General features: G+C 35.1%; 3 protein-coding genes across 4 annotated transcripts; all 3 read right to left on the reverse strand.

Moving 5' to 3' along the window:
- Positions 1-39: 39 nt before the first annotated feature.
- LOC108219707 (protease Do-like 9) lies at positions 40-5,716 on the reverse strand. The gene is made up of 9 exons (XM_017393208.2): positions 5,089-5,716; positions 4,258-4,457; positions 3,985-4,165; positions 2,505-2,696; positions 1,976-2,208; positions 918-1,019; positions 756-806; positions 554-658; positions 40-473 (listed from the first exon to the last, which is right to left on the reverse strand). Exons 1-9 carry the CDS (start codon positions 5,636-5,638, stop codon positions 378-380), a joined length of 1,710 nt encoding a protein of 569 aa, XP_017248697.1. The 5' UTR covers positions 5,639-5,716; the 3' UTR covers positions 40-377.
- A 999-nt stretch (positions 5,717-6,715) lies between these two features.
- On the reverse strand, positions 6,716-8,796 carry LOC108222042 (uncharacterized). 2 transcript variants are annotated; one of them, XM_017395928.2, is made up of 4 exons: positions 8,714-8,796; positions 8,271-8,449; positions 7,940-8,097; positions 6,716-7,033 (listed from the first exon to the last, which is right to left on the reverse strand). In XM_017395928.2, exons 2-4 carry the CDS (start codon positions 8,431-8,433, stop codon positions 6,926-6,928), a joined length of 429 nt encoding a protein of 142 aa, XP_017251417.1. In that variant the 5' UTR covers positions 8,434-8,449; positions 8,714-8,796; the 3' UTR covers positions 6,716-6,925. The 2 variants fall into 2 exon arrangements, with proteins under 2 accessions (XP_017251417.1, XP_017251418.1); XM_017395929.2 differs by lacking the exon at positions 8,714-8,796 and adding an exon at positions 8,663-8,684.
- Positions 8,797-10,148: 1,352 nt separating this feature from the next.
- On the reverse strand, positions 10,149-12,125 carry LOC108222421 (cytochrome P450 CYP82D47). Its single transcript, XM_017396344.2, has 2 exons — positions 10,999-12,125; positions 10,149-10,898 (listed from the first exon to the last, which is right to left on the reverse strand). Exons 1-2 carry the CDS (start codon positions 11,965-11,967, stop codon positions 10,278-10,280), a joined length of 1,590 nt encoding a protein of 529 aa, XP_017251833.1. The 5' UTR covers positions 11,968-12,125; the 3' UTR covers positions 10,149-10,277.
- Between the last annotated feature and the right edge of the window lie 1,073 nt (positions 12,126-13,198).

The raw sequence follows: 13,198 nt of genomic DNA on the forward strand, positions 1-13,198 counted from the left end.
CTCATCAGAACACTCCAAATTGAGTGTTCAATATATAAGTCGAAAGAAACGAGCACAAGGCTGCCAAGCAGATACTGATTTCAAAACTGGTGTCACTGTCACATTATTTACCCAAAGCTCACAATCAATAACTATAAACTTTTATCAACCACAAGTTAACAGAATGATATAGTCGAACTACACAAAATTGCATTCTATATAGCAACCACAAGAGAAGATACTTTTTGGTTGACTCGGTCTTGACATAGAACTAGATCTATATGAGAAATCGGTCTCCACATAGAACTAGATCTGGTGTGAATTGGGAACTAAGGGGTTCGAGAAGGAATGAACATTTCAAAAGACCCCATGTCAATATCACCATCATATGAACCTGATCACTTGAGATCGTCAGACATGGCTGATGGTATACAATGTGTCGTTAGGATGTCTAACGTTGCAGCTTTCGCTGACTTTGTCTGAAGGACCACAATCTGCATAATTAATATACATTAGAAAACAATTTTTAAAAATAGACATTTTTAAAAGGGGGAAGCAAGAAAAGAGAGCATGCCTGCTGGTATTCCAAATCAAATTTCAAAAACTCATCGTTACAATTCTCTACCATGCTGGCCAGGCTCTTTAGATTCTTCACAGGCTGACCGTTGAAAGCAAGGACCTAAATATATGTGTTAAGCAAAACCAGAGGGTGGGCGTCAAATAGACAAGGCGATTTAATGCAGGCTACTACATTCGCATGGTCAATTAAAACTAACCTGGGTGTTGACAATGTCCTCGTATCCTATGTTAATATCTGCAACGAGTACCTTTAAAAATAATTTGACGAGATGAGAACACATGTAACATAGGATATAACAATTCCAATTAAACTTACGCCCAACAACATCATAGGTATGTATAAAAAAAACAATGAGAACCTGAGAAATCACAACAATTTGTTCATCAGGAAATTGAGGCATTTCGTGTAAAAGTTTGTCCAACAGCTTGACTGGAGCTTCAAGATCATAGTCTTTTCCATACTGAGTAAGCACGCAAAAAGAGGTTCTTCATTAGGTAATAGAGGATAAGTAACAACCATTACATACTTTGATTCGTAACAACTAAAAAGATACTTAAATAATTATGCAAGTGTCGATTAACTTTTCTTTAAACAGCAACAGAGGCCGAAGAGCTCCAGCAAAATTGGCAAGTCACCTACTCATTAGCGTCCATTATAGAAATTTCAAAACTCATACTCCCTAAATTATTTTTATTGAGAGCTGAAAGTCAACAAACTACTGTCTAGAAGATATAGTTATCTCGTTGTTTTCTAGGAAGGAACATCAAGGAGGAATTGTGCGCCAAACGAGAATATTGCCTTATTCATTAAAGGGAACTTCTACTTCAAAATCAGAAGTTCGGAAATTCGCCGCCGTCACTCGATGCTATATTCAGATCATTGCATCTAATTCATTTTAATATCATGTATATACTTCATACAAGGTATTTTCTAAAATAATTCAGACTGTCTATTCCTCCCTGTTTCACTGCCATCATCTAGAAACTTCTACAGTTTATTACTAATAAGCAACAAGATCATCACCTCTTTAATCTAATTTTAATGTATTTTTAATTAAAACTGCGAAGAAAATATACATATAACCACTGATTCTGGTATTAGCACATAAAGCACCACAAGTTGTAGGTAAAAAGCCTTACTCTCGTTTCATTCACTTTCCATATACTACTAAAAAGACGAACATCTTAATCACTACTTTCTTGGTGCCTCTAAAATTTTCATTAGTATTACAAGGGAAGAAACAGAATGCTCAAAAGATAATATGCAAGTGATGAACTTAATTTAGTTGGTATTTACGCCATTCTAATCACAGGATAATATATATACATATATGTAGATATATATATATATATATATATATATATATATATATATATATATTTATATTTGTTTACAAAGTTTGATATGGTAGTGCACCTCAGAACGAAGATATGGAACTGATACGGTTGTAAAAACAAATCCAGCAATAATGTAATATGAAGGGGGTCTGCCTTTGTTGTGAGCTGGGATAAGCTTTCTGTGCGACTCGAGTTTGATGTCAAATTTATGTGTTTCACTGTTGCGAAGAACTTTGACTGCTGCACTTTCTCCCGTATATTTCTGTGAAACAAGATAACTAAAACCTATTCTCTCTCCATGCCTAAATGGAACTGAAAATTACAAGAAGCAAAATCAGTAAGAAATATATAAAATCCTAGAGAAACACCAAACTTGCTAATCAAAAAAAAAATGCTTCACAGTTCACAGAATAAAGTGGAATCTCATTAGCAAAGGGCAGACACTTCACAAATTCCCAAAGAAACCAACTTAAAAAGTTATCCAAGCAAAACATATAATAAGAGAAACTGGATACTAGGACTGCCTAGAAGCTATTGACACAAACATTAGCACTAGCACTACAATACATATATAATAAATATAATAAGGAACAAAAAAAAAATCCTACCTGTCCCGTCATTAGCAATATCAACCCCGTCGAAACTTAATATGATATCTGATGGCTTTAAAACCTGAAATTCTGGTGCAGTTGGATCAATTCTTCGTATTCGAACACCCTTTTGACTAGATTTCATCCCCACTGACATGCGCAGATCTGGATTTTCCATCTTCTGCCATTCAATCCCAAGAATAGGGAACCCTGGTAGAACAGATATTGTATCACAAAAGTAAAACACAGGAGGTAAAATATGACAAAATAATAAATATACAAAACGATTTCAAAAACAAGCATAAACTCCTAAAATATATCTGAACAACTGTTGCAACTAAAACAGTGCTGCTCACACAACCTACAGATTACACAAGCTCAAATTACAGTGCAAGATAACAGTAGATTGCAGTGTCAGTAATTTTCACAATATTAAAGAATTAAAGATGCTTGACATTATTGAATGCACTATAATAGAGTAGGGATGTGCTTCTGACTAAGTTATCATAATAATGATTTATAAATATTCCTAGCTAACATAGTAACACATGAACAGTTGTAATGCTGTCAAAAAAATCCAAAAAATCCGATATCCGTCCGAAATATCTGTATTCGTATTCGAAAAAAAGCGGATATTATCCGTATCCGAAGTAAACCGGATATTATCCGTATCTAAATTCGAATGTTTAGGATACGGATGCGGATATAGGCACATCCGCATCCGAAAATATCCGAATCTGAAATTAATTAATTAATTAATTAATATATTTATTATATATTTATTAAAAATATTAAAATATAGTATTTATTTAAGTGTTTACCATACATACGAGTATCATATATACTTCAGCAGTTTACATCATATATTCATATTTGAAAATCAATTAACATTTTGACACACGCACTCACTCACCAGTTCACTAGTTCACCCTAATCCCTAAATCCCTCATCCCCGCCTGGCCGCCTCTTCATTTTTCTTTCACGCCACATCCCACAGTCACACTCTTCTCTGATTCTATTTCTGGTATCATCCACAGCCCTAATTACTTAACCCCGCATATCAACATTTTAATTCTTAAAGGATTACTGATTAGGAATTCTGTCAAGTGTCAATGGAACAAGATAGAGGTTTGTATCTCCTGTTTGAATTCTCAATTATCTTTTCATTTCATCATCTTACACACTTTTAATAAATTGCAGCTGATGCTTCAAGTTGGACTCCAATGCACATCAAGTTCAGTTGAAATCCGTTTGACAACTTTTATAAAAAATATATTTGATAAATGATTTCGGATCCGGATATTATCCGTATATGGATAATATCTTACGGATTCGGATACAAATAAATATTAGCCGGATATTTCCAGATACGGATACGGTTTCGAACTTCCGGATTCGAATTCGGATATAGCTGTATCCGTATCCTAAATATCCGTTTGACAGCCCTAAACAGTTGGGTTAACTTGTAAGCCACCCTTAGTGATTTTCCATAACATACCTGTATATCCTCCATTTTTTTCATAATCTTGGATGAAGTGCCTAATGACTGGTGTTGGAATGACATAACCTATATTCTCAGCATCCTCATGTTTAAGGGATTGGAAAGCAATACCCACACATGCACCCCTGTCATTAAAGGCAGGTCCTCCAGAATTCCCAGAGTTGATAGCTGCATCTATCTGTAAATAATTTAAGTTGTGAGAACTTCATAACTGAAATGCAAGACAATATGATTTAGCAGTAAAAGTGCAAAAAAAAAAAAAAAACTCACCTGCAATCCCAGAAGCTCAGTGGATACATGCGCGTATGATAAAATCTCTATTCGTGAAACCACCCCACTTGTGACAGAAATAGTATCTCCACCAATTGGGTAACCCACAACTGTCACTGCATCTTGAAGTGTAGGCAAATCGCCAAATTCAACAGGTGAAACTCCTTCCCAGAACTCATCATCAGCAACAGTAAGCAGAGCTGCAACACAAATTAGAAACTCATAAAAAATAAATATACAAACAAAAACATCAACGAACAAAATCACATTCATCTTAAACACTTATTCACCCAGTACTGCACGCACATGCATATATCATGGCCCCTATAAAACCTTTATACACACCAATTCCAGTCAAAAAAACAAATTCTATTCATTTATGCAGCTGTCAATAAATTCTTAGACTTAATACCACAATAAAAATTGCCTGACAAAATATACCAATCCTAAAAACAAGCACCAAGTCTAGTAACCTATTAACGAATAGATAATTGCAGAATTAACAATATATAACACAGTCATAATTTAATCAACCATATATCAATGAATCATAAATTCTAATACAAGTACACAACAGTTAAAACTATATAGAAACGAACTTGATTAGAAGTGTACAATACAGTCATAGTATGATTAAGCAAATAACAACAAAACGAAAATTTCAATACAACAGTTATACCTATTTCTCCACCTAGTTAACGTAACCAACATGATCAACAATATATAACACATTATTCATAATATAATCATTCTAATACAACAATTAACACTATTTATCCACCTAGCTGATGAAACGAAACAAAATGCTGACAAAATTAGCGTCATTCTCACCAATATCGCATTCAGTCCCAATTGCAAGCACAGTGGCCACATACTTAGTATCCGAGCCGCGCTTCTTCAACTTAACCTGCGTGTGATGCTCAACCGAATGCGCATTTGTGAGAACTCTCCTCCCCCCAATAACAAAGCCACTGCTACTAGAACTATACTGCCTCTTTCGCTGCCACGGTAGCGAGAAATTCGGGTCAGTATGCACACAAAACACCTTCACCACAGCTTCCATTTCGGGCACAACTTTAGCCACATTCTCCCAATCTTCTGAACCATGATGATCAACAACCCCGTTGGCATTGCCGTTTTGATCAATTGCTTGTCGTTTTGGGGAATTTATTTGATTGGGTTCATGGGGTTGGGTTTTGCGGGGTCGGCCTCGCCGGCGAGCTGGGTGGTTGGTGGTGGTGGTGGTGGCGGCGGCGGCGGAAGTGGTGGTAGAGGGGTGGATGAGTTCGATTTTGTTGAGGGAGAAAACGACGTCGTTCTGGGGGTTGGGGGTGTCTTGGGGCTCGACGGTGTCGTTTTTACGTTTCCGGCCGCGACCCATTTTTTGATGTTATTTTAGGGTTGTGAGATGTCTAATTGCGCGACTGCGTGTAAGAAGAATATAAGATGGTTTTATGTACTATGTTGTGTGTAGATGTTACAGAAAAGCAAAGGTTACGGCGGGGAATGGGGCGACGTCGTTTCATTATACACAGTGAGTTTGTAACGAATTGAGGTTTTTTTAAAAAAAAAAGAAAATAGTTTCTCAAAAAAGAAAAAGAAAATAGAGTTACTTATCAAAACCAGTATTACAACAGAAATCGGGAATCGGACCTAATCGGTCGAGCTACTTATTCAGGAATTAATCGGAAATCGTGGATTAATCGAAGTTAAAATCGGATTTATTTCAATATTAAAATATTATTTAATATTTAGTTATTATTATATTAGCTATTTGGTAACTAATATATTTACTATATTCATAAACTCTATAATTATTCATATTTAAAGTAATATAGTATTTTAATTTTAATAATTTAGCATATATACTCCGATTAAGAAATATATATAGGGATTAATCGGATTTCAGAAATTGAATCGGTGACCGACCTTGCAGGGGATTAATCGGTTAAATCGGAGATTTTTAGAACACTGATCAAAACAACTATTTTATAGAGTTACTTATCAAAACAACTATTTTATTTTTATGATTTTTTTCATTTTAATTGTAAACCTAATTCGTGAGATCAGAAATTTGCAAAAGCTCGTATTTTGTTATAATAATTAGACTTATATTCTGTCACGATGAGATAAGAAATAATGACTTAAGTTTCCAAATATTTTACGACAATAGTTTATAAGTACTTGATTTATTGTGTATTTAGTCGTACTTATATTTCCTAAATAAGGATATATTCCAAGAAGAAAAATATATTAAAGTATTTTTTATAATAGTTAGTAATTTGAAGGTATTTAATATTATTTATAATTAAGAAAGAAGTAATTTATTTTCGAAAAATAAGATAAAAACAAGATCATTAGTATGTTAACATAATAACAGGGAATTATCAACCAATTGTGGAATTCATTAGTCCTTTTCTAGTAGCTGTAGAGGAGCAAGATAGAGCTAATCTTGCGATTCAACACAACTAGTCTCTCCATATTTTATATTGAAAAATGTTGTACAAAGCGCGTAGAAAGAAATCTTGATTCACAGGCTGCAAGTTTCCTGCTAGTGAAGATACAAATGATTCTGGAATGCGACTATAAACTGCATCCCCTGAATGAAGAAAAAAGTAGCAACACTGGCTACAAAAGCCCCCAACAGCGCACTACAACACGAAGCTAATCACAAAGCATTTATCAATCTTTTCATCTCGGAAGATCTCCTCGGATCTGGATCTTCAATTGCTCTCTCGGTTAGTACGTGCTTGATCCGACACATGGACTTCCTTACCTGCAAAAGTAACATGACAAGATGAATATCTACTGACATGCCAAGAGTTTGCAAGGACAGGGAAGAAGAGTATATGGAGGGGTCTCTGTTCCAAAAACAAGCCATTCCATATCATCTGAGGGATGTGTAACTCTTCATATTTCGAAAGCAAATATAATAAACTAAAATCAAGCAACACTAAAAAACTAGCTGAGTAACATACTCAAGGAAACAAAGCAGCAACTAATGAAATTTTTTCTCACTCCCACTTCAAGCAGTGTGCATTTAAGTGTGGCAACTGAACCCTTATTTAGTTGTGATTTTTAAAACAAGATTAAGACCAAGTTGGGGAAGGTTAAGTTACGTCATACGGAAGTGTTATGAAGAATTACATAGAACTTCTTATACAGTCCTATCTAGGAACACAGCATGATCTGCCATTGCAGGTTAAGTAGTTCTTTCACAAAAAAGACTACTTGACTAGATATATACATAATTAACAATGAGACAAGTTACATAAAAAGCATTTACAGGACATTTGATGACATCTTAACAAGACTGAATGAGTGTCAAACTGGATGATTTAATCACTAATTATGAGTTTCAGAGCTACTATAAAGTGAATGGCGCTGAAATAAGCTAATTGAATCGTAAAAAGTATGGCCCCAATGGGCGGAATTACTGAACAAACGCTGTTGGCCAAATTGAATAACTATAGATTCAAAAGGATGCCTGATACTTGTTTGACTTAGTTAAGCAGTCAAAATTATGCAAGTACAAGTACAGTTTTGTCAAACAGCCAGTGTATTTGATTCACTTCCTGATGTAGGATACTAAAGGTAGACACAGACAGTTACGTTCTACAACTAGGATTCTTTCAGCTGTCGGATACTAAATAACAATTTAACCAAAGCACTAGAATAGTACCTTAGGAATACGCTCTGGATTGGGAAACCGTAAATTCTGAGAATTAAGCATCTGACGTTGAGTCATCAACATGTTTTTCTCCTTCAGCAAAACATACCATAGTTTGTGAAGATCATCCCAAGACTTTAGACGTAGTTCTGAAGCCTTCCAACTCCGACCTGGATCAAAATTCTAAGCAAGTCAAGCATATCCAAAAAGAAATGAAGGTGCAGAAGATCTTAAAAAAACCCTTCTTCTAAAAAAATACCCACAGTACAACATTGTGTACACTAAACTATGCTTACGAAATACGAACATCATATATTCCAGAAGCATCAGGAACCAAATATACCATAGACAACAGGTTTGTCCTCATCAGGGCTTCTATCAGTCTCGAAAAACTCCTCGAGTGGGTTATGCCCCATCCTAGACGTATAAGCAGCAGCTGCCGCAGCTGAACTTTCAGATTTTGCAGCAGTGCAAAGTGCCCTCCCAAAAATCCTTGTCAAAAACATGATGCTCACCAGATCACTGAATAACAATCAACAAAGATTAATTTGGAATTATGCAGCAAGGTTTTCACATCATCCTAACAGCTTTATTACAAATAAAATAAACAGTGCTTAGGAAAAAACATTCAAATTAGGGTTTGAATCAAATTAAGTAAAGAAACACAACATATTTGAAACCGTAACAAAAACACGAAAATCATGAGCACATATATAGAAACAAATGCATACAGACATAGATATATAATGTAGAGAGAAATGGTGGGCAAGGCAAAAGGGTACTAACCTGTGTCTGTGGAACAAGTATTCAGATTGTATAGACACAGTGAGTTCAAGACTTCGAAGCACTGGTTTAACTTGGGTCCAAAAATAAACATAGTAATGGGATTTTTGAATTAATTTATTTATGAGTGTAAAGTAATTATTTTCATGTGTTAGCTTTTACTTTTCATATTCATAGATTATTAGATAAAAAGATTATTAATATAATAGTAAATTATTATAAATTAGTTTCAAAATGTTCTTTTATATTTATGCAAAATCAAATTTCAAATATAGAAAAAATTATTAAAGAAAATTGGATTTGCAACTTTTCATATTTTAACTTATAAGTCGGAAATTTACTTCTAAATTTTGTACACAAACAATATTATTTCTGACTTATAAACTGAACTTAAAAAATCAGTCAAACAACACTTATCTATTTTAATTTCCGAGCAACCTCATTTCTTTAAATGAAAATAATTACTTGTATCTAAACAAGTTTTAGATTCATATAATATTTTCTATTGTAAAATATTTAGAAAAAAGTTGTAAAAGTAATATATAGATATTGACAATTGACATAATTTAGAATGACTTCTTAAACAAATCACGTGATATATTTTATAATATTATAATCTTATAGCTTTAAAAATCAACATGACATATCAATATGATTTTAGTGACATAGTTGGATTTTTAAACAAATAACGTGATACACAATTCAAAATATTTTGATCTTATAATTAGAATTATTGATATAATTTCATATTTTTTAATATAAGCGTATCGACCTTGTCGGATCTTTAACATAGGGTTGTTCATGAATAGAGCCGAGCCGAGTTTTGATCGAACTGAGCCGAGTTTTAAATTTTTTCCTATCGAGCCGAGCCAAGCTTTCTTATCGAACAAAAAATTGTGTTCAAGCTCGAGCTTGTCAACTAACGAGCTGAACATGAGCTTGTTCACGAACAAATACGAGCTGAGCCGAGCCAGAAAAAAATAAGGTCAAACCGCTACTTACTCTTAAAATAGCAAGCCAAATAAAATTTTTAGTGTATTTTGAAAGTACCATATTATAGTTAATATTCTTCTGATCGATTTGATATATTATATTTTGAATTCAGCGTTCAATAACATGTATATATTACAAAATTATCATGAAAATATTGCATTTTTTCGAGTTTTAACGAGCCGAGCTCGAGCCGAACAAGTTCGAGCCGAGCTCGAGCTCGAGCCGAGCACACTAAAAGCTCGGCTCGAGTTTGTTTTCTTAACGAACACATTTATGTGTTCGAGCTCGAGCTCGAGTTCTTAACGAACTGAGTCTAACCGAGCTTCTTCGCGAACAGCTCGGTTGGTGAACAGCCCTACTTTAACATGTGTGTTGCTGAGTTGAATACAACGTCATTCTTGTTCTATTAAAACTTGAAACTATATCAGTTGAACTTAGAGCCTCATAGAATTTTTATTTTTCTACTGTCAAGTGATACAGGAGATCACCTTTTTGTGCTATAATAAAGATCATCAGTGTTGTTACTTACCTTCAAAGGAATACATAGCTATTACAATTTACAGGTGACATTTTATTAGTAGACTGCAGGAGGCAGTCGCGGTGTGAGAGTAACTTCCAGCAGAGTTGCTTTCGGGTTACTAACACCTGAACTTTCAGTCATATCAACGCGCGAGCCCAAGACAGTTCCCAATTTAAACCCATGAACCAATCGAGCAAGTGTCAAGTGCAGCACCTGTATTGCGAATGTGATCCCAGGGCATGACCTCCGTCCTGATCCAAATGGTAAAAACTCGAAACTCTGACCCCAAAACTCCACATTCACATGTTTCTGCAGGAACCTCTCCGGATAAAATTCTAGAGGGTCAGACCAGACTTTAGGGTCACGATGCATCTTCCAGAGGTTCACGACTAATCTTGTGCCTGCTGGAATGTTGAATCCTGCCACCGTGCAATCTTTCATTGCTTCGTGTTGGATGGATAGTGGGAGTGCTGGATATAATCTGAGGGTTTCCTTGACTATGGCTAGCAAATAAGGTAAATTTATTATGTCTGATTCCTTTACTTGGCGATCTCTTCCTATGCACTTGTCCATTTCAGCTTGTGCTTTCTTTAACACATGACGGTTGTTTAGTATTAGTGAGAGCGCCCACACTAGTGTGGCTGATGTCGTATCATAACCACCTAAGATAAGACTCTGCGACCAAAATACAGATTTTTATGCAGAAACATTTCATTAGATCTCGGCTTTATGAAATTATAAATGCTTATACCAAAAAATATCTTGCATAACTTACTAAACAAGTGCCCTTGATGGCAGTATCAGTGTCAATGTCAGGAAACTGGTTCCGGTCCATGGCAGACAGCATAACATAAATGAAGTCCTCCTCTGAATGATTAATGCTTAGATTTTTCCTTTTCTGCTGATGTTCCTTCAACCAGCTTCCAAGAACATGATCAATCTCTTCCGCGGTGTTCCTCATTTTACCCCTGTATCCCTTAAAACTGTCTATCCAACTAAGTAAAGGAAGTGCATCAGTAACCATAAACAGCCCTGTCAGGTACATGAAATCCGCCATGGCCTTCTGGAATCGCCTCGACTCTTCATTACCACGCGCACCAGTACCAGAACATTTCTTACCTGTCACTGTCCTGACAACGATATTTGTTGTCAGATCCCCGAACCTTTCTTTCATTTCCACCACAACTTTGCTTCCATTCCCATTGCTTGACCATTGCTCATATAGCTCCCTAATGAAAACATTCACCTCTGATTCCCGAACATGTTTGAGCATTTCCAGTCGACGATTTGTCAGAAGCTCAATCACTGCTAGCTTACGTATCTCGCGCCAATATGATCCATATTCCTGAAATATCATAACTCTGTTGTTGTATCCTGCTACTTTCCCAACTACAGATGTTGGACGAGAGGCGAAGACCTTGTCCTGTGTTGTAAAACATTCTTTCGCGACTTCCCAACTAGTGACCACAAGAGTTCTGTTAATTCCCAATTTCAAAGAGAAGACTGGCCCGTATCGATCGGCCATGTCTCCAAGTGTATGATGTAGTATCTTGTTTGCACCAAGAAGATGGAAGTGACCAATTAACGGCCATTTCCCTGATGGTTCTGGTGGCCCGGGACAAGTGTTCATTCTGAGGACGTAGGTATTGAAAAATCTCCATAAAATAATTGCCGAAAAAAATTCAAGGGAGTACAATATGATATCTTGCAGTTGAATGTAGATGGCCATTGCATTTAAAATCATGATCTTGGTGATGTTATATAAAATCAGAGAATGAGCTATCAAGAAGCTGCTTATTGCCTTGTATTTTTTGTATATGGCAATCTATTATTGCTTCTTAAAGTCACGTTGCATTGATAAGGGGCAAGTAGCTGAAATTCGGTGTGGCAGAGCTGAAAGATATATAAGTTGTGGTGTTGTACTTAGACGTTCGGCAGGTAAGAACAGAGCAATTTTGATGCAATTTATAGCTACCTCTTCCCAGTTGGGCGATAAAGCTGCATGTACGTCATAGTTTGAAATATTTGATTTATGAAGAGTAAAATTTGTTATTGTTTTAAATTGTACATCGAAAATCTATTTCACCTTATTAAGAGAAGCAAATTAGTATGAATGATATGTCAATGATCAAGTAAAATTGTATTAAATTAATTCCGCCCTGATCAATAATCATTGAGATTGAACACGGAGACCAAAGAAGGTATAAAAAATAAGTAAAATTAGATGAAAATTGGGTAAAGTGGTGTGACCCTTTTATTTTTAATAATATATTTGAGATGGTGGAGGAAAGTAGTGTGTGTAATTTTTATTATGAGTTTGTCTAGTGTGTGCCCATGGGCACATGCTAAGCACGAAAACTCATAAATTTGGTGTGTTTTCATTGGTGTGGTTGGTGTAAATGCAAGGGGCATCATTATTAAAGAAGTGTAAGCCAATCAAAACATAGAAAAACTATCAAATTTTATGCTTATTGTGAGCCCATGGGCACACACTAGAAAAACCGTTTTATTATTATAGAATGGAGATAGTGGAACAAAGTAGCAGGTGTAATAGTGTTTTATATTATAAAAAGTCACTATTTTGGAAATGTATAGAAATGATGGGACATTCAAAAAGGAAAGTGTATAGAAAATGAGCGGGACGGAGGGAGCATTATATTTGGGTTTTATATCAAACTCGTCACCCATTAGGTCAAAATATTTCACTTTACCTGCCCATCTCACCGAGAACTCATTTATGCCACTGTAAATCAAATATATATCATTTTATCCACATCACTATTCATACATCTTTACTTAATCATTTGTTAAAAATTAACCGTTTACTTTTTTACTACGAAACCACTTCGAGTACCTTCATAATAGTCTCTAGTATTTATCAAAATAATTTGAGAATTTATAAAGCAACATAGCAAGGGTGATCACATAAATATATATTTTTAACTATATACTTTTTAACTACATAGCTATGTTGC

This window comes from Daucus carota, chromosome 5 (assembly GCF_001625215.2).
Source record: "Daucus carota subsp. sativus chromosome 5, DH1 v3.0, whole genome shotgun sequence".
In the NCBI taxonomy this organism is placed as follows: Eukaryota; Viridiplantae; Streptophyta; class Magnoliopsida; order Apiales; family Apiaceae; genus Daucus; species Daucus carota.

What these genes read in the sequence shown, in the direction of transcription:
- LOC108219707 (XM_017393208.2), bottom strand. Translation starts at nt 5,638, where the DNA reads ATGGGTCGCGGCCGGAAACGTAAAAACGACACCGTCGAGCCCCAAGAC. An exon ending in CTGAGCTTCTGGGATTGCAG is followed by an intron (nt 4,166 to 4,257) that starts GTGAGTTTTTTT and finishes AATTATTTACAG; the next exon opens with ATAGATGCAGCTATCAACTC. An exon ending in AAATTGTTGTGATTTCTCAG is followed by an intron (nt 807 to 917) that starts GTTCTCATTGTT and finishes TTATTTTTAAAG; the next exon opens with GTACTCGTTGCAGATATTAA.
- LOC108222042 (XM_017395928.2), bottom strand. Translation starts at nt 8,433, where the DNA reads ATGTTTTTGACAAGGATTTTTGGGAGGGCACTTTGCACTGCTGCAAAA. An exon ending in GGACAAACCTGTTGTCTATG is followed by an intron (nt 8,098 to 8,270) that starts GTATATTTGGTT and finishes ATTTTGATCCAG; the next exon opens with GTCGGAGTTGGAAGGCTTCA. An exon ending in ATCCAGAGCGTATTCCTAAG is followed by an intron (nt 7,034 to 7,939) that starts GTACTATTCTAG and finishes TTACTTTTGCAG; the next exon opens with GTAAGGAAGTCCATGTGTCG.
- LOC108222421 (XM_017396344.2), bottom strand. Translation starts at nt 11,967, where the DNA reads ATGATTTTAAATGCAATGGCCATCTACATTCAACTGCAAGATATCATA. An exon ending in CCATCAAGGGCACTTGTTTA is followed by an intron (nt 10,899 to 10,998) that starts GTAAGTTATGCA and finishes TTTTGGTCGCAG; the next exon opens with AGTCTTATCTTAGGTGGTTA.